Below are 22,408 nucleotides of genomic sequence, written 5' to 3'. Positions count from 1 at the left end.
AAGCCTTCCCGAAGATCATATCAGCTTGAGAGGGATGGAATTTCCACCTCAACTGCCGAGGGAGTAACCGGCATAAAATTTACACATCTTCCGCCTCAACAAACCAGCTGCGAACTGCCCAAGTGGCCGAATAATAAGGCTTTAAGCTTATCGTTTCAATCCTTGGCAGCATTTGTTCAAGAATGATATTCTGCCAAGCCAATGGAGATCTGTCTTGCCAAGGTGTGGATTCATGATGTTTGTCTTGTTCAACATCTACAAGATTACGCATACCAGAGTCTCGGGTATCTACAACAGTGAAAAGAGCAGGCGGTCAAGTGATCGATGTTGGTCTGGAATTGAACTCTTATCTAACATCTGCAGACAGGACTGAGGAAGAGTTATGCGGCAATCTATTTTGCAACTAAAACGAAGTGAAAACGCGCGAAAATATATATAATAAATAATTCATGTTGAGAGCTGCAACAGGTTGCTAACAATACGGCTAGATTTCTCATCAGTGATAATTGTCCATATTCATCTCAGAATGCATGTTCATGCTTGGGATTGCAGTAGCCTTCTCCAGCTGCTAACACCACATGGATATATCTTCGACGGTATCGACCTGTGTCCTTTGAGGGGCAACAAAATCCTTGCTACACATGCCATAGTCTCTGGGCAAGTAACTGTTGACCATGCAATAATAATACCTATGTCAGAATGAGAAGCGAAAAGCCTAGCCTGGAGCCAGCTAACTCTGGACCCATGCCCGGCATCTTTGCTTCCCATGCTAACAATGTATTTGTGAACCACCTGCCAGATAATTTATAAGAACATGACTGTAGAACCCAGTCCGTCCATTCTCGATATTGGTATTGCCGTTTTCACCAGCGGCATATGCGAATGTAATCAAACAACCTGTGAGGAATATGTAAGCCGTTCTTCAACCCCCTGCGCCCCCACCTTTCAAAAAAAAAAAAAACTAATGTATGTGCACGTATAGCACAAGTACACATACATACGGTACATATACATATATGGGAACTTCTCATTTGCTGGCTACGTGTGCGGTGTCCTGGCAAATTCGAGTCCAGCCCAGTCGAGTCATGGTCGGAAACTTTGGCTTTTGGAAATAGATTTGGGCTGTTGTTTGACATCGACTCACAGCCTATCAGCGCCAGCATGATGCGGCATCACACGCGTACCAGCCGTGAGACTGTGTGACTTGGATAGTGTTGCTGATAGGGCCGTTTGAGGAGGTCGGATAAATGTCGAACTGTGATAGGTGGGTAGCGCATTTAAGTTGGGAACTTATATCACTTCTAAGATTTTGCATGGGATGGGGGAATTGGTAAAGCTTCGTGTTGTGAGGTTTGTTTTCTAACATAAAATGATTTAACTAGTTATGATGTGATATCTTAGACAAATGGGACGGGGTATTTTAGGAATAAAATAGGTACAGTTCTTTAGGAGTGCAGGGTTATCAATTTTACAGGAAACATTGCCAATTCAGTCAGGATGGGATCAGTTATTGTTGTCCATGTCAGTATCGTTTGGTATGAAGTCCTTTTGATAGGCGTGTGTTCTGGCAGTGTCCTGATCAAATGGGTATTGAAGACTATTTCATTTGAAATGAAAATCCTCTCTCATACCACTCATATACTTAGATAATGGAATATACACCAAGGATTCTACACCAACCTTTATCTAGCGAATACACTCAATACATTGTCAAGTATCCCTTTTCCAGTATTAGAAAATATACCCCGCAGAAGACGGCATGTTTTGCCTACCAATACAAAATCTAGTTATACATATTCATGCCAAAAGAGAGATACGAAGATAATGGGGAAAACGGGTATGGTAAAATGATTTAAGAAAGGTGCCTGGGTGGCTAAATAGGTAAGCCAAAAAAAAAAAAAAGAAAAAGATCGACAGCAGAGAGTACAGCACTTTAATAGGAAACGAACACCCACCAATCTATCGTCGCCTGTCCGTAAAAATCCACACATGCCATAAAACTCGATTCACATAATGGGGAAAAGAGGGAGTCAAAGTACCACATCTACTTGAAGAATTTCTGCAAACTAACTTCCTTGTCGTCGTGTTTGTTCAGCACTTTCGCCGTCGCTAGGTCGAAATCTTCTTGCGTCACGTGCACACGACGCTCACGCAGTGCATACATGCCTGCCTCTGTGCAGACACCCTTGAGCTCTGCGCCTGAGCAGCCATTCATCTTCTCTGCGATTTTGGTGAGGTTGATGCCACGGGTAAGATTCATGGATCGTGAGTGGATGCGCAAGATGTCGGCGCGGGCTTCGACACTGTTGTTGAGAGAAAAAAAATATAAATTAGACTACTTATAACGCATAAAAACCTTCCAAAAATCCATACACTGCTGCGGAGCTTGGGTAAACTCCATTTGGCAATAGAGAAATAAGAGGATCGACTTACGTGGGTGGTGGGAACTCGATCTTTCGGTCAATTCTCCCTGGTCGAAGAAGTGCGGGATCGAGAATATCGAGACGATTGGTAGCCATGATAACTTTGATGTTCTTTGTTGGTTCAAATCCATCCAGTTGATTAAGGAGTTCCAACATCGTCCTCTGGACCTCAGAGTCTCCTCCGCTGCTGCCTTCCACACGACTGGAGCCGATACTGTCGATTTCGTCCATGAAAATGATACTGGGAGCATGTTCACGGGCCATAATGAACAGCTCCCGGACCATCCTGCTGCCTTCACCGATATACTTCTGCACTAACTCCGATCCACTCACCCGAATGAATTTGCAGTCCGCGTGATGTGCCACCGCTCGTGCAAGCAGAGTCTTACCGGTACCGGGTGGTCCATATAAAAGGACACCTTTCGGCTGTGCGATACCTAGCGACTCGAAGAGTTCTGGGTGATTAAGTCCAAGCTCGATGACTTCTTTGATTTCCTTGATTTGTTGGTCGAGGCCACCGATCATGTCGTAGGTACTGTCGGGCACTTTCTCGACCATCATGAGAGAAACTAGCGGGTCAACGGACGAGGGAAGCATCTTTTCAAGCTTATATGAGTCTGAGAGCAATGATACACGCTTCCCCACTGTGAGCTTAGAAATATCGACATTATCTGCAACATCAACGACTAGAGAGATCCTGGGTTTAGCTGTATTCTAGAGAGGCAGCTAGCTTCCGTCACTTGCGATCAAGAAGCAAAGGCAAGAAAACTGAACGATATAAAAGAAACTTACCATATTTTCCTTCTGGATGCACCTTCACGAGTACTTTCTTAGTGCCCATAACCTTGACCACCTCACCAACATATGATCCCGGTTGCTGTAAAAGACCAAGCTCTTCCCGTAGCAGCCTTACTCTGGAGTTGTAGTCGTTCCGCTGTGCTTCGAGCCGTCTCAGAACAGCTTGCCCCTGAATGATTTCAAGCTTCATGCTTTCTATCTTGTTCCGAAAGTAGTTGTCGAGCGCCATGGTTTGTGTGGAGATGGAGGAGGGTAGTCGGGATGGCTTGGAGTAGGTAAAGGGGATGGAGGAAGGCCGCTTGGCAACAGGAGACGTGCAGTCAGGTTCAAGAGTTTTGGTGTAGTGTTGAGTGATCAGATAATTCCGCGGTAATAATGGATGCAACAATGTCGGCTCATCTCCAGGTGACTCTGGTGTACGTCCCTTTTTCTTGTCTGAACAACAGCCTGTGAAAGCATCAACAGCTTCCCCCTTTGGGCAGAAGGTTAGTGCGGTCTCCTGCCTCGTGCTTAGTCACACGCTATGTTTGCGTTAGTTTGCTAAATGTTAGCTCTGTTTGCTCTGTTTGTCCTGTTTGTCTGTGGAGCTTCCTAAAAGTCATGCATATGCGGCTCTGAGGTCAGTGTGTGTTATCAAACCACCCATCACGAAATTAACACAGAGGGACATAAACATACAGATATTCTTCATTCCTCACTTGGTCTGCTGTCAACTGGATGCAGATTTCTGGTGTCTGTTTGTGAGGTTGAGCCGGACTCTGTCAATCCACCATCCTCTGACAGCTCCTCTGAAGGAACCTGCCTGACCTTTCCCCCCCCTCCCTCCCAGCGCTGATCACATGCCTGGTATCGCAGTCAGTTCCTCAGTTATTTGCAACTGCAAACAAGGGCTAGGATAATAGGTTCGTCATCAATATCCGATCTCTCTCTGATATGAATCATCTTCAAAGCAGTAGTACTATTGGAAGGCCCCTTCGTTCTCTCTGTGTGACTGGAGCTCTCCTTATTAAATTTCCTATTGCTTTGCAGTTTGGGTAGGTGAACACCCCCGGTTTCCACATCATGGCATCCCACAGTGATGGCAGGGATCCTCAAGATCAATCGGAGTTTATATTTGCTTCAGCGTCATCATCCAACATCCCCATTATCCGAACCCAGCCCACCCGACCAACATCAAGGGACAATGCAGGAGATACAACTCGGGTTCCCCGGGCTGTAGAATCCCACTCTGGAACAACATATGGTAAGAAAACCATCCAGATCCATCAGTAGCTGATGCCTTTGATTTTGGATTTTTTTTTTTTCGACGACTAACATGCCCAAAAGGAACTATGGACCCGCACGATACAAGACGGCTCGAATCCCGGGTCGAGGAGAGCTATCAAACATCTGCAGCCACATATGAGCCCATACGGTCGCCCGTCATCTCACAGCAGTCTTCTGAGCGAACGCCCAAAAAGCCCCCAACCATACGTCGCACTTCCAACAAACCGTATAGAGGCCAAGAATTCTCAGTCGACGATGACCCAAAGGAGTACGAAGAGGACAATGCCCTTTACAGACATGTTTCCGGGAGATCCACAACATCTCTCCGTCGGAGACCTCATGCCCAGCAGCCTGCACTCCAACGTGTTGATTCGAGAGACGAAGACTCTGTTCATTTACCATCTTCTGCTGAATCCAGCGGTCGCCGTGGTAGTGGGGGTGAACCCTCTAAACTCACTATGAGTGTCGATGCGGAGGATGATTCTCGCAGTGATGTGAGTGACGCAGAGAGCTTCACGCTTAAGGACCGCCAGCAGGCCATCAATGCGACGCATCCTTTTGGTATCAGAATTTGGAAACCTGCTCTGTACAAGAAATTTCGCTCCGTTGAAAAGACAGCAGAGGGGGATATCCATTCGGTTCCCGGAGAGCGGGTGAGCAATTGGCTGTTTATGACTAATCTTCTATGGTCAATCATTTTTGGTTGGTGGCTGGCTCTGGCATCCCTTCTCGGGGCTGTTGCTTGCTATGTCCTTGGCTTTTCCCCCGATGCTAGGGCATATGGGAAAGTGTTTTACGATCTCTCTTTCTACCTCTTCTATCCCTTTGGTTCATTTGTCTGTCTGGAAAACGACGAAAACTATGCACATGAAGATGAAGGCGAAGGTCGTAGTATCAGCGAGTATGAACAATGGCAAAGCGGAGACCTTGAACATGGAAGGCTATTTTTTGGCCCAATTTCAAGTCGCTCTCTCGTGGGGCGTCGAAGAAATAGCCTTGACTCGGCTAGCGAACATGACAGTCTCCTCGGTAGTAGAACAGGTAGAGGATCTCACGATGGAAGTTCTTCCAAGGCGAAGAGACGATTTTTTGGTCGAGGGGAGTGGACAGTGGGAAGAGTTGTCTTTTATACGTTCTTCTACTTCCTAGTCGGCCCTTTGATGCTCCTTGTGTCTCAGATCTGCTGGATGATGGTATTCTGGATCCCCATGGGTAGAGTAACCATTATTTTATTCTCCCATCTTCGCCGTCATCCACTTGCGCTTTCATTCCATTCCGATGTGACCTACACCCGATCACCGTCTCGACCTTCCTCCTCGATCCTTCTTTGTACCTACCGCGCTGCCGGTCAGAAATACTGGAAATACACCATTGACGGAACTAATATTTTCTTCATCAACCTGCTTTCTGTGGTTATTTTCACCATATTGGATTTTTGGGTACTACGTGTGATGTTCCAAATCAAGACGTGGATTACTCATCCCGGTTTTATATTTACTTTGGCCCTCCTTTCCATTATCCCTCTGGCTTATTTCATTGGACAAGCTGTTGCGTCCATCTCCGCCCAGTCATCAATGGGGCTTGGTGCCGCTGTCAACGCATTCTTTTCGACGGTGGTCGAAGTATTTCTTTATTGTGTTGCCCTTACAGAAGGCAAGGCACAACTCGTTGAAGGGAGCATCATTGGTAGCATTTTCGCCGGTATCCTGTTTCTTCCGGGTTTATCTATGTGCTTTGGTGCCATTAGACGCAAAACCCAACGATTCAACGTCAAATCTGCTGGAGTTACGTCGACAATGCTCCTCTTCGCCGTCATTGCTGCATTTGGTCCGACCCTATTTTATCAGGTTTACGGCAGTGTAAGTTGGAATGCTGCCCTCGTTTTCCACTTTGATTTCTTTTTCCACCAAATGCTGACATGTTGTGTCTTATAGCATGAATTGAAGTGCATGTCTTGCACCTCTACTGGTTTTGGAGGAGAAAGGGACTGTCGTCGTTGCTACTTCTCAGACATACCCGCGATTAATGAGAAATTTTTCCTCAAAGCGGTGCAGCCATACTCTTGGTTTGCAGCAGTCCTACTTTTCCTATCCTACGTTATAGGACTCTGGTTTACACTGAGGACCCATGCCGCTGTTATCTGGTCAAGCGAAATGGATGAGAAAAAGATAATTCAAGCAACACATTTCCTGCCACAAGATTCCAGTCTCTCAATAGCTAAAGGCAAAAACCACCATTCCGCCAACGGGCAGCAATTCGGCCATAGCAGCGCTCATCAGCCAAAGGGTTCTATTCGAGACTCTCAACTATATGCCCGCATTCTCGGCCAGTCGTTGAAACATGTTGGCCTGTCTCCACCCTCAAATGATGGCAACCCAGAACAGCATTCGAACCCCGCCGAAAGCCACAACGTTACTCCTCATCTAGTGCCCCCAAAGAGTCATGATATTTCTTCCACTACCCTGTCTCTTCCAGGCCTCTCAGACGAACAGAATGAAATATTTGTCCGTAAGGTAACGGAGGTGGCTGCTACTGCTGCCACTGTCGCAGCCCGCGATGCCGCCACGCGGCAAAGAAAGCCCCCGATTGTCGCTCCTACCTTTGACCAATCTGGCAACAAACTAGCTGATGCCGGACTAGCCACGCTGCCAACCCATGAGGATGGGGAAGACGCTACAGTTCTCGGTGAAACCCATTCTACCTCAGGTGGCCATGACGCACCAAACTGGAGCAAGACGAAGAGCTCCATCATCCTTCTAACTGCAACTGTGCTCTACGCAATCATCGCGGAAATACTGGTTGATACCGTCGACACCGTTCTGGATAACGTTGATGTCGATGAGAAGTTTCTGGGTATTACTCTCTTTGCCCTGGTTCCGAATACCACGGAGTTTATGGTCAGTGATCTGTCCTACATTCCTCTGAAAGATAAGTGTCGGGTGGAGGATAAGAACTAATTACTTCTACAGAATGCCATCTCCTTTGCCATGAACGGGAACATAGCTCTTTCGATGGAAATTGGATCTGCATACGCACTCCAAGTCTGCCTTCTTCAAATACCCGCGCTGGTGTTATTCAGTGCCATATACGCCCAATTCATCGACCCCAAAGAGTTGCTCAGTCATTCCTTCAAGTAAGCTTTTTTATCCCGCATAATCCCTTCACAATTTATTCAACATAAAGCACAGGGGAGTTAGGGCTTTAAAAGCTAATCCATTCCGTTAAACAGCCTAATATTCCCGCAATGGGATATGATCACTATCATCCTTTGTGTCTTCCTTCTTTCATACATGTACGGCGAGGGTAAGAGCAACTACTTCAAGGGCTCTATTCTCGTCCTCACGTACCTTTTTGTCATTGCTGGTTTCTACCTGTCCGAGTTCAATAATATCGATGCCATGAGCGTTGATCCGCTTGATAGTTTGGCACTTGCTGGGAGTGTGAGCCTTCGTACTGTGGACAGGGGAGGGAAAGCGTTTTTAATTAATTGATTAATCGGCGAAGCAGTTCATGGTTTTTTTTTTTTTTTTTTGATTAAGATAAACTAATAAACTAAACGGAAGGTAAGTTCCCAGGTTGTGAAACTGTGGGACGAGGTTATGATAATAGAATATGGTGATGGGATGGCGGTTATGGAAAAATGGATGTGAGACTGGAAAGTGAGAATAATTATCTTTTGGCATGTTTTGTTAGATGGAAGCTATGACTTATTCTGGCTCTTGTTTCTCTCATGTTCATTTTTATGTATCGAGGATATTCTTGTATTATACTATGCATTATACTATACATTTGCATTGCACATAGCAGAAGATCAAGCCTCGTGTGTGTCTTGTTGTGCTCTTTGGCCGTTTACATGTATACCCGTCTCCAGCATTGTGTTTCCTTTTCCTGGTTTTGTTTGGTCGACTTCGAGATGTTGTTATACCCATGCTCACTGTTAGAGAATTGTCATGGATGAGGAAGATAGGGAAGAGAAAACTGGCTACCGCGGTATACATCGATAATATGTGATGACATGAAGTGAAATGCAATCTTAAAATCCTTTATTGATATCGTTGTTTATTACCTCATTTCACCCATCCGTGCTTCATCATTGAATGAACGAGTTATGATGAGTTTATTTCCTATTGCATCCCTAACTCTGTCTCTCCTTTTCGCCCTAACCATAGATCCTCTCTCTATCCGTAACTGTACGGTTTCCTTTTCCATGAAGCCATGGAATATTTCTGGTGATCCTTCACATACCAAAAAGTTCATAACCAGCTCACACGGCATCTAGAGATGGACGAGCAAATGGGCCAAGTTGGAAATGTAGTAAACCAATAGGCGGCGAAGGAGAGGAGAGGCACGAGAGCATAACCAGACAGACATGGAAAAGTTCTTATCACTAGAGGAGAAAATGTAAAAGAAATCAGTCAAAAAAGACAACCGCATTATTGATATTAAACCTCATTAAACATGTTCACTCCTTACTACCCTCCTCAACTTTTATTCATAGAACCAAAAACTCACAAGGGAACAGCTCCCTTCTTCCCCCACCCCTCAATCGCCGCATCCACATCCTTCCGATACTCCTGCTGCTTAAAACACTGCTCCAAAAACACCTCATACTTGACCTCCAACAGCTTCTTCTCATACTCATCCGTAGTCGGCTCTACCATCTTCCCCGGCTTGCTCATACGATCCATGATATCCCACAAATCCTCCGTCTTCCCATTCTCATCTGCACTGGCCGCTTTGGCCCCCAACATCGCCGCCCCATGACACACAGCAGCGTGCACGTAGCGTGGGATCAGCACGGGCATCCTGCACGCCGACGCGATCAGCTTCATCAAAATGTCATTCTGGCACTGTGAGCCGGACATGAAGATGGAGGTGATGTTATGACCGGCTTTATTCATTGTGTCGATGATCTGTTTCGTCTGCAGTGCGATGAATTCGAGTGTTGCGTAGTAGTAGAGCGCGAGACCGCTGACAGATTTATCGCTTGACAGGCCGATGATGGAGCCGGACATGTTTGGGTCAGATATTGGGGAGCGGTTGCCGAACAGGTCGCCGTAGAAGAAAAAGTGACGGCCTAGATAGGAGATGCTGGGCGCCTTGCTGTCCGCAGCCATCTCTTTCAAGTGCTCATTGAGATAGTCGTAGATATTGGTGTGGTAAGACTCGGCGACGGAGAGGGCCTGGTTGAAGGCTGGATGCGTCTCAATGACGTGCTTGAGCAGCTCGCCCGTGGCAGACTGGCCGCCTTCAGCCATCCAGAAGCCTGGGATGATGGTGTCGCGGTACGGACCCCAGACCCCGGAGACGAAGACGGGGTTTGGTGACATGGCAAGATGACAGGTTGATGTACCGGCGACAGCGGCGAGGCGGCTGAAGGCTTGTGACTTGTCATTCTTGGCTGCTTCGGAGCTCCGTTGGTCAGATCCGAGAACGACTTTGGCACCGACGGTGCCTATCCAGCCGGCATATGCGTCGATGACACCGCTTCCTACGGCGATCCCGGCGGGCAGGCCTAGTTGTGAGGCTGCTTTGTCGCAGAGTGTGCCCACTAGCTCTCCAGCAGAGAGGTATTCTCCATTCTATTTGACAAAATATTAGTTAATTTTTCTTTCGAGATCATCATAGAGCTTTAAAAAAAAAAAAAAAAATAGGAAGACCCACTTCGCCGTTGACACCTCCAATGCGTTTAAAATTATCCTCTGCCAACTCCTCCAATCCAATCTCACTCAAGAAATCAGGTTGCCAGCCCTTGACGCTGCCATCAACACCCACAGGAACATAGCCCTGTTTGCAGACGACGCTACAGAAACTCCTCTTCTCATTACCCGTAGCTAAGTGGGTCAAGGCATCAGGCAAGTCGTAGAACTTGCAACGGTCGAAGAGCTGCTTAGACATGTTATTTTTAAGCCACAGCACCTTGGGGATTTCCATTTCAATGGACATCTTCCCGCCGACATAGCGGAGGAGATTGTGATTCGTGTCATTGATTTTCTCCGTCTCTGCGACGGGACGATGGTCAAGCCAGAGAATGACGTTGCGATCTGTGTCGAAGTTGGGGCCAGTAATGGAGACAGGCTCATCATCGTCATGAGAGAAGACTGCTAGAGAGCAGGTTGCATCGAAGCCAATGCCGCGCACTGAGGCGGGGTTGATATTTTGCTGGCTAATGGCACGCTGCACGGAGAGACAGATGCAGCGCCAGATATCACTTGTAGATTGCTCCTAGACATATTTTATCAGCATCCAATGAGGCATAGCCATAACATACATAGATGTTAAAATTAATTGTGATTAATTATATCGAAAGATATGGTGGAAACCTACATAGTACCCCTGCTGTGGCTGCCACAAGCCAATGTTTTCTGAGGCTAAGCCTACAATGTCACCCTTGTTATCGATGATGCATGCTCTAGCACTCCCAGTGCCGACATCGATACCAATATAATGGTCCATTTGCGGAGATATTTCGTTTCGTGGAACCATGGATGTTTGTCTTGATGTTTGCGGCGGGGCTTGCCGGTGTGGAAGAGAAGAATTGTTGTAGGGTGCTCAGAACTCTATTTCTACCCGCTGCGGATCCCTCGACTTGATGCTGTGAGGGGTTGTAGGACTAACGTGTTGCAGGCCTTGCCTGCGTCTGCAAATGTACTGTACTTTGACTGAAACCTGCAGGTTGGATCGGGCCAGGTTGGATTTGATTGCAGCCAAGATGGGAGGAGCTGGGTATGTCTAGAACTCCCCCCCGGACCTGATCAGTTAGGTCCCCTGGGGTGGCCCTTTAGGGGCGGATATTTTTCTTATCGTCTTGGGGATAATTTAACAGAGGGAGTTTATGGAATGTCGGGTGAGTGGAAGTGATGAGAGTAAATGGGGGCCATCAAGAGGGACAGGCCTCTCACTGATCTAATATACCTCAGGGACAGGCAGGTAGAGAACCAGATATCATCAAATGATTAACTCACGCTTCTAAGCCTGACAGTTGCCAGTGTAAATAGAATGGGTCAGTGTACATCGTTCTGTCGGATATCAGATCGAGAGAGCGAGGACAGAGGATGAACGAACGACATGAGAGAATTGCAGAAGCATAAAAAAAAAAAAAAAAAAAAATTGAAAAAAGGAAAATTAACCTGTCAGCTATCCGGGATGAGGTACAGCACCTATTTTACACTGCTCTGTGTCTCAATAACTTGCATCCATAAATTATTTAACAGGGCTAGCTGGCCGTTCAGCAGCAGCTCTCTTGTCACGACAAGTTTCCTTCTCCACCCCCTTGGGCGCGCTCTGGAGCCTGGAAATCAGGCTGGAATACTGGAGAAAAGGCCTTCTAGGTATTCGCAGATGTCATAGCCCATTGAGTCACCGGTGGTTTTGTGGCCCGAATTGTGGGTTCGTGACCAGGAGTTCTGTATAGCAGGGATAAGCACATCCTAACTTCTGATGGTTGATGGCCGCTGCATTGTGCTGGCGGAAATCGGGCTTCGGTTGGTAACTAACTAGTTATAGTTAACTAAACGTCAAGAGAGAGAGTTACAAGAGTTTCTTTCCTCTGTTTATTGTTTTGTAAACGTGTCTCCGCGGGAATGGCACTGGAAGGGCTTTGGAGACGACCACAATGGAGCTGTCTCTGAGGCGTAGAGCCGCTTGAGATAGTTAACTACTCAACTAGTTACCGTTAACCATGGATTGGAGATCATAGGATGTGCTAGGGATTGAGGGGATAAGCAGGACGCAAACTGGCCCAGACCCGCTAACTACAAGATCTCGCACTCTGTTTAAGATCGACTCCCTAACGCAATGGCCGCTGCTGCACACGGGGGATGTTTGGGGGAGGGACAAAAGCTGTCTCTTATGTTCTCTCAAAGGCGGGATCCCTCGAAATAATAATACTAAGCCATCAAACCAGGAATATCGAGTTTGGAAAGTTATTTCAAAATTATCTTCATGTTATGGAATATAACCAACCAATCCTCCAGGAGCTTATAGACAACCCTCCCCCGTATTTCAGTCCAGCGTACACATATATACGGAGCAGGAGTAATGTGTCTATTGTCAGCAGCTGTCCCTGATCAGAGTAAAGCAACCAACCAACCATTGCACATTGGAGCAACTCCCAAGGTTCACAAAATAACCCTCATTCCCCAGGCAGATTTGGCTCCGGCAAGATGTATCTCCAGCTGAGCAAGATCTCATCATCTATATGAAGCATACCCATAGAAATGCGCAAAAGGACCAGTGGCTATATTTCTCTCAGAATAGATCGACCCACTGAAGATAGACGAAATGAATTTTGAACCATGAATCGAGCCGTTGATTTGAATTCCCGACGGGGAGAGCCCCCTGAACTCAATCTCAACCTGAATCTCTGGCATTTGCCGGAGTTGAGCAAGATATGATGGCTGTTCTGAGGCGGCTAGATGAGGGATATTCACGTATATAGGATCGCCTACAGCGGCAAATTAAATAAACGGATGAAAGAGTTAGCAGTTGTATCACTGTTGTCGTAGCTGTCGTAGCTGTCGTAGCTGTTGTAGCTGTCGTAGCTCTTGTTGTACCCAGTTGTTTAACTTCGACTCGGCAAACCTTCCGCAAGCTCGCTTAACAACCTACTTCAACCATCGCAAATCGACGCAACTAAGTAGTTGTTAACTAACTATCCCCATCAGCTTAACTAAGTTATACCCAACAAATAGTTAACTTACCTCCAACCCTAATAATGATATAGGCAGCAGAGACAACATACACGCAATTCATACAAGGGAGCCCTCCACTGCGTCCGCGCCATGCACATCCCGAACCTCGCCCTCCTCGCCCTCTCCCTCGCCCTCTCCGCCCTCACCTCTGCCTCCCCCTCCGCGTCCTCCTCCGCGTCCTCCTCCCTCTCCGCCGACATCTTCTACTGGCCCCTCTCCTCCTCCTCATCCCCCTCGAAACCCTCCCGCCTCGCAAAAATCTCTTACAACCCAACCACCCTCCGATCCACAATCGACTCCTACACCCCTCCTCAGCCCGTCAACACCAACGGCAACTTAGACAGGCAAGCCGACCTCCTGCGCATCGGACTCTACATCACTTCAATCAACGACAACAGCCCAACAAAGAAGGATAAGCAATGGGTCGGGACCCTCTGCTCTCCCTCCATCTTCGCAAACACACAGCAAACCCTAACCCTCCACCTCGATCACAATAACCACGTCTACCATGCTTCCATCTCCTCGTCCGCTACGCCTCCCGTAGCACACGCCTCATCCACTGGTGCAGAGAAGAGCAAAGAAAAGACTACTTCCAAGGCAAAAGAAGCGGATTCGGAATTGCTGAAGGTGGAATTTGTCCGCTTAACTCCCAGTCCGAAGCCGCATCTCAATCGTCCCGTGGTGCTAAATGCGGACGGGCATACACCAGAGGAAGTTGTCGAGAAGACCTTTTTGCAAAGGTGAGGCTCATTTCATTCAATTATATATATATATATATAAAGCTACACTTGTAGATATCCGTGTGTATCTTAAAAATACATGACTGCTAACATAGCCTCTGGCCAGGTACTGGTGGGTTCTTGCGATTATTGGCCTGCTGGCCTTCACTGGGAGTGCGGAAGGGAGTTAGATCTGCAATACCCGCTGTCTATCGAAGACAAGACATGAATGAGGGTTTGGCACGGGTGGATTATGGATGATACGTGTACCGTCCATGGTGGTAATATGCCATCCGTATCAAAAGCAGAAATGCCTTGTTCATTTGTTTTCTCGTTAGCAAATTGAACCCGAAAGCCATCCCGCTTTCATTTCAATATTGATCTCTATGTCGATATCAGAAACAGCAGAAAAAAAAGGAACTTGACATCTCATTTCCTCAAATGCACCAACACCCGCTATTAAAATACCATGCTAGATTTTAACAATAAGACGGCCTTTCTGCGTGCTAAACCCCAAATTCACGCCATTCCCTGGCTTGGGGGATTAATTCCACAGAGCTTGAGGTCAAATTACTGGGCTGAGAATAACTAAAAGGAAGACGTTATATCATCACTGTCTATCTCCTCTTCCTCCTCCTCATAATAATCATCATCGTCATCACTGTCATCATCATCATCATCATTATTTTTATTGTAATTCTGCTCCTCGTCGCTATCAGCATTCATCCTTTGCACAACGCTCAAGCTCTCCTCCTCCTCCTCTTCCTCAACCGCATTCGGAATCTCCAACACCCCTTTCTCCCTCCTCCCATAACTCCCCGCCCCAATCTCCCACCTCATTACACCCCTATCTGTCAACGCAACAATCTCATCCCCTTCCTCCGTAAACCTCATCATAAAACACACCGCATCACTCTCCAAAACAATCGGCTCCAACAGCACCGCAGTGGTCACCTCATCAATCATGTTCGGAGGATAAACCCCATCCAAATTATTCTCAATAATAGCCTCTGGATTAATCGCCCACACCTTGATCGTTTTCCAATTCGCAATCGCCAACCGCATCGCGGACCGCGACGTCGCAACAATGCCAGGCAGCGAGTTCACGCTCATGCTATACCCCGCCAACCGCGCGACGACAGCCCACGTATCGAACCGGCGGCCGCGGTCGAGGTTCTCTTCGTGCTGGCAGTTGTGCGAGCGACAGTGCGCCTCCGCCTTAAGGAGGCAGGCGACCAGTTTCCCATTTTCGTCCGTCGCGGTGCCGAGGGTGAGATATTTCCAGTGGCAAAACTCGCGGTTGGAAGGCTCAGTGTAGGTATGATGTGTACTGAAAAAGGGAATGGCGACTGTGAACATTAGGTCCAGCCAGTCGTCGTAGTTATGGAACCGGTCCAAATGATAGTAGTGGACCCAGCAGGAGTTGCGGAGGAGGCCGCTTGTGAAGTTCATTGAGCCGTATTCGACGTTCATGTGCTGGTAGGAGCTGTATATTGTTGACGAGGGGTGGTAGTAAAGCAGCTGGGTGGAGTTGTCGTTTAGGGACATTTGGATTACGGGTTCCATGTAGCCTGCGTTTCGTTGGGTGGGCTAAGTTGTTGTTGTATGGTATGGTGCCGTATTTGTCGATTATTACACAGTTGTTGTAGACTTGGTCTGGAAATAGAAATTAGTATCGTGATTGTAAAATGGGGAGAGGACATGAGATTCTTCCAACGTACAAGATATTTTCAGATTTGCCGCAACAGCATCCGGATATTCCGTATGTACGATGACCTTGCGTTTGGCTGGGTCCCGTCTATGCTGCCAGGAGATGGCTACCAGGTCCCTATCCGCCACAGCCATTGCCAGCGGACGGTACTGATCCAGAGCCGGAAAGGCAGATATCGTCACACGGGAGTATCCCAACCGCGACGGAAGACGCCGATAATGCACCAGCTGCGTACTTTCTTTCCGATATGGCTTCATCGCCTCCTCGACAAAGGGATGATCGGGTCGTCTTTCGTTCCAATTCTCATTTCCATCTTCCGACTCCCCTTCCTGCAGCGGGATATACCTCTGCAACACAGAAATCGTGTGCCCATCATCCCCGAAAACAACTTTAATGACCTCAACCCTCCCAGGCCACGCCATAACAGGCTGCAACACGTCCCTGGCGAGAACTTGGCCCCCAGAAATGAAATAGAGATAAACGTGCGGGAACCCCTTTTGCACTAGCGCGACATTTGGATCTCCCAGCTGCGGTCGTATAGCCGATGCAAGCGTGTCAATGACAGGTTGTCCCTCGCCAAATGTATACACGCTCTGGTTGGCATGGAAATTGGCACCGCAGAGCTGCTGCGCTGCGCGTCGGCGCAGCAGGAGAAAGAGCTCTGCTGTAGTTTTTGAAGAGAGGTCGGTGCAGTCATTTGTACCATTTGTAGTGGTGTTGGGGTATGATGGGAGTCGGGATAATTGGTGCAAGAGGCCCTTGCGATAGTTTGAGAAAAAGATGAAGAGGGTGCGGCATGTGTAGGCCGCTTGGAGACAGCTCGTGACAGAGCAGAAGTCGAAGATTGGCTGGAGGAGTTCTGGAGGGAGGTTCAGGAGGGGCATTCTGGAGTGGAAGCAAACGGGGATATTGTATAATTTGAAGGGGGCAAGATGGCAAAACGGCGTGGATAAATGGGGGGGGGTTATATGGGTGACAACTTCAAGAACCCGAAGCACTAGAGCAGTGGTATAAAATAACAGACAATCAAGCCCGTCTTAGTCCACGGTGGGGAGTTGCAGAGGATATTTATATACGGAGGTTGAAAGCGTCGTTTTCATCTCGTCCCAAGCACAATATTGGGCAGAACTGCCCGAAATGAACTTGCCAGGAACAGCCCAAGCCTTTTTATTCTTTCGTTGTGGTCCGTTTGTCGCCTGTAACTAATAGTTAGTCTTGGATAGTCGGATTACCTAACATGAATGGGTTTGTTTAAACTAACTATTGGCTGAGAGTAAATGATGGGATAGGTAAGTTGTTTGGCAGAAATAAGCGTTTACATGCCTTGATATAACGGATGTGGGCGATCTGTGGGGGTATGGATTTATCTATTTGATCAACTGGTGCGAAAGGAGTTATGCCATCTGGAGGGGGAAAAGCGACCTTATTATTCACAATGTAAATAATCTCTCTCTGGTTGTGGAATCTATGGTGAAAAATAAAGCGAGGGATGGGACTTTGATTAGACAAGAAAATAGAGACATCTGATTAGAGAAAACCTCTGCAGAAAAGTAGATAAGAAGTCTGAACGAAGAAACCAGAACAATCGTAATCTCATAACCCGACCAACAACAATCAAAACAAAAAGAACACCATAGAATAATCTAAAAGTGCCAATACATATTGCCAGCGCTATCTCTGTTGCTCTGATCTTTGCTCCAATCAGAGCCCATTCTTCTCTTCTAACCCCATGCACCTCAGCTTTTTTCTTCTCAACTGATAAAAGTCTCGTCTGAAATCTCTGCATCTGTACCTGTATTTGTATCTGTATCTGTATTGAAGTCTTGTTTTCTCTTGCCAAAAAGCAAACCGAAAAAGAAAAAGGAGAATAATAATAATAATAATACTCTACCCCCATTTCACTCATCGTAACTCCTCGAAGATCCCTCCTCCTCCCCGCCCAGGCCCTTCCGAGCCAGAGGTGTCATCGATGGAGCCGTCAAAGGCGCCAACAGCGGAGCAGTCATCGTCCGATCTATACCAGGACATAACTGATGTTCATCATCGACACATCCATTCACAAGCTCCACCTCATGCAGCGCAATCCACGCCAAAACACTCTCATAACAAAGCACGAACTGCTTGAGACTCTGCACCATGCTCAGTCTCTGGAGGCGAAAATCCTCCACAGTTGCGGCGATGAGGTCTATGTCATCGCGGCAGAGCCAGTCATCGTTTCCCCCCCCTCTCTCCTCTCCATCCTCAATCTCACCTTCGACCATATTAGTCGACATCGCCGACGACGTCTCCATAGCCGTAGGCGAAGTCATCACTGACGCTGACGTTGACGATGTCTTTGACGCCAATGCTGCCATTCTCTGCCTCTTCAACATATCTACCACGCTATCAACGGTACAGAACGTGCCCGTTCGCCCACACCCAGCACTGCAATGGACCAATATCCGCCGCTGCTTTTCCGGCTCCGGAGCCAACGTCATCATCTCATTCCCGACATCACCATTTGTCGCCTCAGCAACCCGATTCACCTCCTCAATTAACCTGACGAGATGAGCCGGTTCAGCGGGGGTGCCGAAATCAGGCCAATGCGCGTATTGTAACTGGGTTATTTCGCGGATGGGCTGGAAGGGGAAGGAAGTGTGGGCAAGTGTCAGATGCCGGATTGTTACGAAGGGGGTTACGCTGTCGGAATTGGTCGTGTTGATGTTGTTGGTAGTGAGTTGGGCGCTTGGAGAACGTTGATGTTGTTGTTTGGATTGCGGAGAGATAGTGAGTGGTATACGCTTTTCCGTGCATGCTTTAACCTGTAAAGGTCCGTAGTCTCCTGCTTTCCAGTACGGGTGGCATTTCACCTGCGGCCCCTCGGATTCCGCGGTTAACATGACGATGACACGGATGTCTTGTTCCCAGACGACGCGCCAGAAGTCCTGTTCATTTCATCAGCGATCGTTAAAAATCCCAAATTCATTATTGTAAGAGCATGTGGTTACGTAGGCACATATGTGGGTTTACAAAATCACATACATTAAAAGTTCCCGGAATTGGCGCCTGCGTTGCAATATACCTCTTCTGCGATCGCGAAGACTGTACAAAGCTCGCATTGAAATAATCGCACATCCCATTAGGGACACCCTGCAACCGCACCCGCGAATGGTCATAGGGATATATATTATTATATCGGTTCTTAGATCCCTGTTCTATTCCCGCAATACGGAAGGGTTTCTTTGCCGAATTACTCGTATTAGCCTCACCATACTCCACAGACCCCGTCAGCGCCTCTTGCATCCGTTTCTGCTCCGCTTGCTCAATCTGTAGGAACCTCTGTGAGACCAGTTTACCCTTATCTTCAATGTCAGAGGCACGGTTGAGCCATTGCGGGAGGAGATTTAGGTGGTCTGCTTTTCTGTTACTAGATTTTGGTTGTAGTTGTGGCTGGAGCTGTGGGGGCACTTTGATCGGGATCTGGCCAACGCCATCGATTAGGTCCGTGTTCTGACGAATATTGGAGAAAAAGGGGTGGGTGGTTGAAGTGGTTTTGGGAATTGAGCAGCCTCCTGCTATGGACATGTATAAGTTGCGGGGAAGGGCGAGGCTGATGGAGCGTTGGAGTGTAAGGGCGGTAGAGGGCGGTTGTTGGTGGCCACCATTTATTTGCGATGCAGATTCCACGGCTTCCGGGAACTCAGCGGAGAATTTCGCAAAGCCACCACGTAGGATAGATGGTTCGCCCTTCCAGCCTTCGCTCGTGAATTTTTTCAGCACATTGATTAACGTTGATGCATCCTTCATGTGTGTCGTTGATTCATCGTAGACGACGATGCGCGTGCTTATCTGCCAGCGTGCGAAACCTTCCTTCTCTTCGCCCGCGAAGGTGTCCTGGAGCTTTTGCAGGTTGAAAGAGGGGCGTTTCAAGAGCGTCGTGGGTATGCATAGATTCAAGGCCCCTTTTATTCTTGCTTCAGTAAATTGGGGATACGGTCGTACATCTAGGAAAAGAGTATTGCCTGGAGACGACTTTAAGAGCTCCGCACACATACTCGGGGAGATGAAGATAACATTGCCTTGGTCAACGCTGGCAGGAGAAGTTTCTGAACGTTGGAGAGGGCGCGATCTATGCATAGCGAAAGAATTCTGCGCGGATTGGGGAAGTGTGAGGCGCATGGGCTGCGCACCACCTTCTGAACTAACCGGGGTAACTGGACATGTGATGTTTGCGGCTGAGTTTGGTCCTGTTGGTATATTGTCATAGATCGGCTTGACAAAAGCAGTCGCCGACTTAACCTCTGCAGTATGAGTATTAGGACGTGGATCAATGCTCATATAGCTCGTCATCATATCATCATACCGAGGCCGGGTCCACGAGGCATCGGTAGTGTGTGGAGAAATAGGCGATTGTCTCACACGTTTCTCTTCAGCATTTCTTCCCCGGTCCCGTTGAGCCTGTGTCTGCTTCTCGAAGCTAGATGAGATTCGGTGACCGGCGATAAACCCAGCTGATTCAGCTTGCTTCCTCAACGCTTCGAATTCAAAGGTGTGTTCAGAGGAGTGGCGATTGCAGTGATTGCTATTATTGCTATTATTGTTATTATTGTTGTTTGTGTTGCAGTTAAGCTTCACGGGGGACGAGCCTGCAGGTAAATTCCAAGCCTTGCGTGTATGCATGGAGGATGAATTCGCTGGGTTAGCAGTGGAGAAATCGACGATGCCGAAATAGCTGTTACACGAGTCGCGCAGGAGTCGTGGTGAGAGAGCAGCAGTGCCCGGTTTTCCCAATATCGGGGCGGTCATTTGGCCAACAGATGAAGGGGTTCTTTGTGGCAGTCCCATCGGTGTGGTGGAAACGTTGGGACCAACACCGGGACTCCAGGCCTGAGGAGAGGGTAAGGTAGCGGTGGTCGCTGACATTGTTTAATCGTTGGATTTCTTGTGTTGAGAGGAACAGTTTAACGACAGCACTCCCGAGACACAAAGGCGCCAAGCGAGGGGAAGGTCTATATATCGGTATATGAGGTATATCGAGAGTATTAGACTCTAATAGAAGTAACAGGTGTCAAATAACGATGAGGGACGAGAGGATAAGCGAACCCCATGCTCCAATGAAGGTCGATATTAAAGGAAACATGGTTTGTTGGCTCTCAGCAGCGGTAGTAGTAAGTAGTAGCAGTAGATGTAGTAGCAACAGCAGCAGCTGTAGAAGTAGCAGCAGTAGATGTAGTAGAAGTAGTAGCAACAGTAGCAGCAGCAGCCGCCAACAGAGCTCAACACAATCCAGTTGTCGTTTGTAATAACGATGATAAGGTGGTGGCAAGAGATCGAAAAGTATCAACGAAAGGGAGCAGTGTAAGTGGCGAAGTAACTGGTAGATAAAACTATATACCTCCAAGTCGACAGCGGAGTGGGGCGGAGTGGTAGGGTGTGAGGTATGTTAACGACGCATAGGCACCCAGCACCAAACACGCCAGACAACAGGTAGAAGACCTCACGCGACAAGCTTGGTTTGCCAGAAGGCGAGTTTTAGAACAATTTCCACAGACAGGGGGATGGGAATGGGGATGGGGATGGGGATGGGGTCAGCCTTCTGTTTGTTGGACTGTGGTCAGCGGCGAATGTGGGGGAGAATAAGGAGTTTGACGGTTGGGTGGTTTGGAGTGGGAATAATGGTAGGGCGGTTGGGCGGTTGGGCGGTGGGTGGGCGGTGAGTGATTGCACCAGTGCAGAAAATGACGTAATGGTTACTTATGGGAGAGGGATATAGTTAGCAACGTTTGCGGTAGAACACGGTCGAAATCTGGGGTTCGATCAAGCCAAAAAAAAAATTAAAAATACAAAATATAAAATAAAAATGAAATTGGGGAGGGGCAGGATTATTTAGGGAGAAAGGGAGGAATCTGGCTCGAATTGTCTGTGAATCGGTTTGAGAAATGAGGATTATTGAAGGATGAGGAAGGGAGAAAGTGGAGAGAAGATGGGGCTGTGACGTTGATGGGAGAGAGGAGCGGGGCGCGCCCATTTAATTAAGCCAGGAGAAACAGGGGGGACATATGTGCAAAAAATATTGAACAGACAGCTTGGGTAACAACAAATACACTCTGCACCAATTTATTCAACAAGAATAAATTAAACTCTGCTCTGGTGTTGCATTATTTAATAAAGGATAGTCGGGCTCAATGTTGCTGCTGACTGCAATCAGCTGACGGCAATTGAAGTGCTAGCTGTATTCTTGCGCCCAGGAAAGATGATCTCATCAGGGGGCAAAAGAGTAACTAAATAGAATAGTTTCTTAATTAACTTACCCGGCTTGTCTGGAAGTGGCCTGATATGCCGTGTTGAGTAGGATCACGTGACTCTCGCGCTAAAGGGACAACTACACGGTCGGGCCAGAGAGAGAATGTAAATTAATAGATAATAATAATAAGTAAGTAAATAAGTAAATAAATAAATAGTGCCAGAGAAGAAAATATAATAGTAATGTAGCAGTGGTAGACTGAGTAAGAATAGCAAGAGGGAAGAAATAGTAGATAAGAGCGGAGGAACAATAAGATGGATCAGGCGGGCATCCTGACAGTGCAGAATAAGTCTGATAGAACGGGAGAGAGGTGTCCACCTAGGAGGTAGACATCTCTGCTAACGGCTGTTCAATTGCCTTTGAAGGGCAGCAAGAGCATTGAGACTGCAGACAGGAAGAGATCTTTTAAAGCAAAGTAAAATGAGAAATGAGAAAATAAAGGAGGAGGAGGAAGATGAGAAGATGGAAAAGAAAGAAAAAGAAAGAAGAAAAAGCCAGACTCTCAGACAGGACAG

General features: G+C 47.5%; 7 protein-coding genes across 7 annotated transcripts; 2 read left to right on the top strand and 5 right to left on the bottom strand.

Moving 5' to 3' along the window:
- Nucleotides 1-79: 79 nt before the first annotated feature.
- Nucleotides 80-1,163, bottom strand: PADG_00301 (uncharacterized protein; the record flags this gene model as incomplete). Its single annotated transcript, XM_010757467.1, has 2 exons — nucleotides 80-288; nucleotides 1,025-1,163. 2 exons carry the CDS (start codon nucleotides 1,161-1,163, stop codon nucleotides 80-82), a joined length of 348 nt encoding a protein of 115 aa, XP_010755769.1.
- Nucleotides 1,164-2,044: 881 nt separating this feature from the next.
- Nucleotides 2,045-3,450, bottom strand: PADG_00300 (26S protease regulatory subunit 8; the record flags this gene model as incomplete). Its single annotated transcript, XM_010757466.1, has 3 exons — nucleotides 2,045-2,303; nucleotides 2,434-3,109; nucleotides 3,216-3,450. The coding sequence occupies 3 exons, from the start codon at nucleotides 3,448-3,450 to the stop codon at nucleotides 2,045-2,047; spliced, it is 1,170 nt and encodes a 389-aa protein (XP_010755768.1).
- Nucleotides 3,451-4,283: 833 nt separating this feature from the next.
- PADG_00299 (calcium/proton exchanger) lies at nucleotides 4,284-7,978 on the top strand (the record flags this gene model as incomplete). Its single annotated transcript, XM_010757990.1, has 5 exons — nucleotides 4,284-4,464; nucleotides 4,548-6,346; nucleotides 6,422-7,384; nucleotides 7,457-7,620; nucleotides 7,717-7,978. The coding sequence occupies 5 exons, from the start codon at nucleotides 4,284-4,286 to the stop codon at nucleotides 7,976-7,978; spliced, it is 3,369 nt and encodes a 1,122-aa protein (XP_010756292.1).
- A 1,017-nt stretch (nucleotides 7,979-8,995) lies between these two features.
- PADG_00298 (uncharacterized protein) lies at nucleotides 8,996-10,973 on the bottom strand (the record flags this gene model as incomplete). The annotated part of the gene is made up of 3 exons (XM_010757989.1): nucleotides 8,996-10,069; nucleotides 10,152-10,712; nucleotides 10,815-10,973. 3 exons carry the CDS (start codon nucleotides 10,971-10,973, stop codon nucleotides 8,996-8,998), a joined length of 1,794 nt encoding a protein of 597 aa, XP_010756291.1.
- A 2,297-nt stretch (nucleotides 10,974-13,270) lies between these two features.
- PADG_00297 (uncharacterized protein) lies at nucleotides 13,271-14,090 on the top strand (the record flags this gene model as incomplete). The annotated part of the gene is made up of 2 exons (XM_010757465.1): nucleotides 13,271-13,920; nucleotides 14,027-14,090. The coding sequence occupies 2 exons, from the start codon at nucleotides 13,271-13,273 to the stop codon at nucleotides 14,088-14,090; spliced, it is 714 nt and encodes a 237-aa protein (XP_010755767.1).
- Nucleotides 14,091-14,487: 397 nt separating this feature from the next.
- On the bottom strand, nucleotides 14,488-16,494 carry PADG_00296 (uncharacterized protein; the record flags this gene model as incomplete). The annotated part of the gene is made up of 3 exons (XM_010757464.1): nucleotides 14,488-15,489; nucleotides 15,551-15,555; nucleotides 15,621-16,494. The coding sequence occupies 3 exons, from the start codon at nucleotides 16,492-16,494 to the stop codon at nucleotides 14,488-14,490; spliced, it is 1,881 nt and encodes a 626-aa protein (XP_010755766.1).
- A 1,014-nt stretch (nucleotides 16,495-17,508) lies between these two features.
- Nucleotides 17,509-20,512, bottom strand: PADG_00295 (uncharacterized protein; the record flags this gene model as incomplete). The annotated part of the gene is made up of 2 exons (XM_010757988.1): nucleotides 17,509-18,534; nucleotides 18,632-20,512. The coding sequence occupies 2 exons, from the start codon at nucleotides 20,510-20,512 to the stop codon at nucleotides 17,509-17,511; spliced, it is 2,907 nt and encodes a 968-aa protein (XP_010756290.1).
- Nucleotides 20,513-22,408: the final 1,896 nt, after the last annotated feature.

The sequence above is a fragment of the Paracoccidioides brasiliensis genome (assembly GCF_000150735.1).
Source record: "Paracoccidioides brasiliensis Pb18 unplaced genomic scaffold supercont2.1, whole genome shotgun sequence".
Classification (NCBI taxonomy): domain Eukaryota; kingdom Fungi; phylum Ascomycota; class Eurotiomycetes; order Onygenales; family Ajellomycetaceae; genus Paracoccidioides; species Paracoccidioides brasiliensis.
Note: the sequence above shows the minus strand (reverse complement) of the source record. Positions and strands in the feature narration are given on the sequence as shown.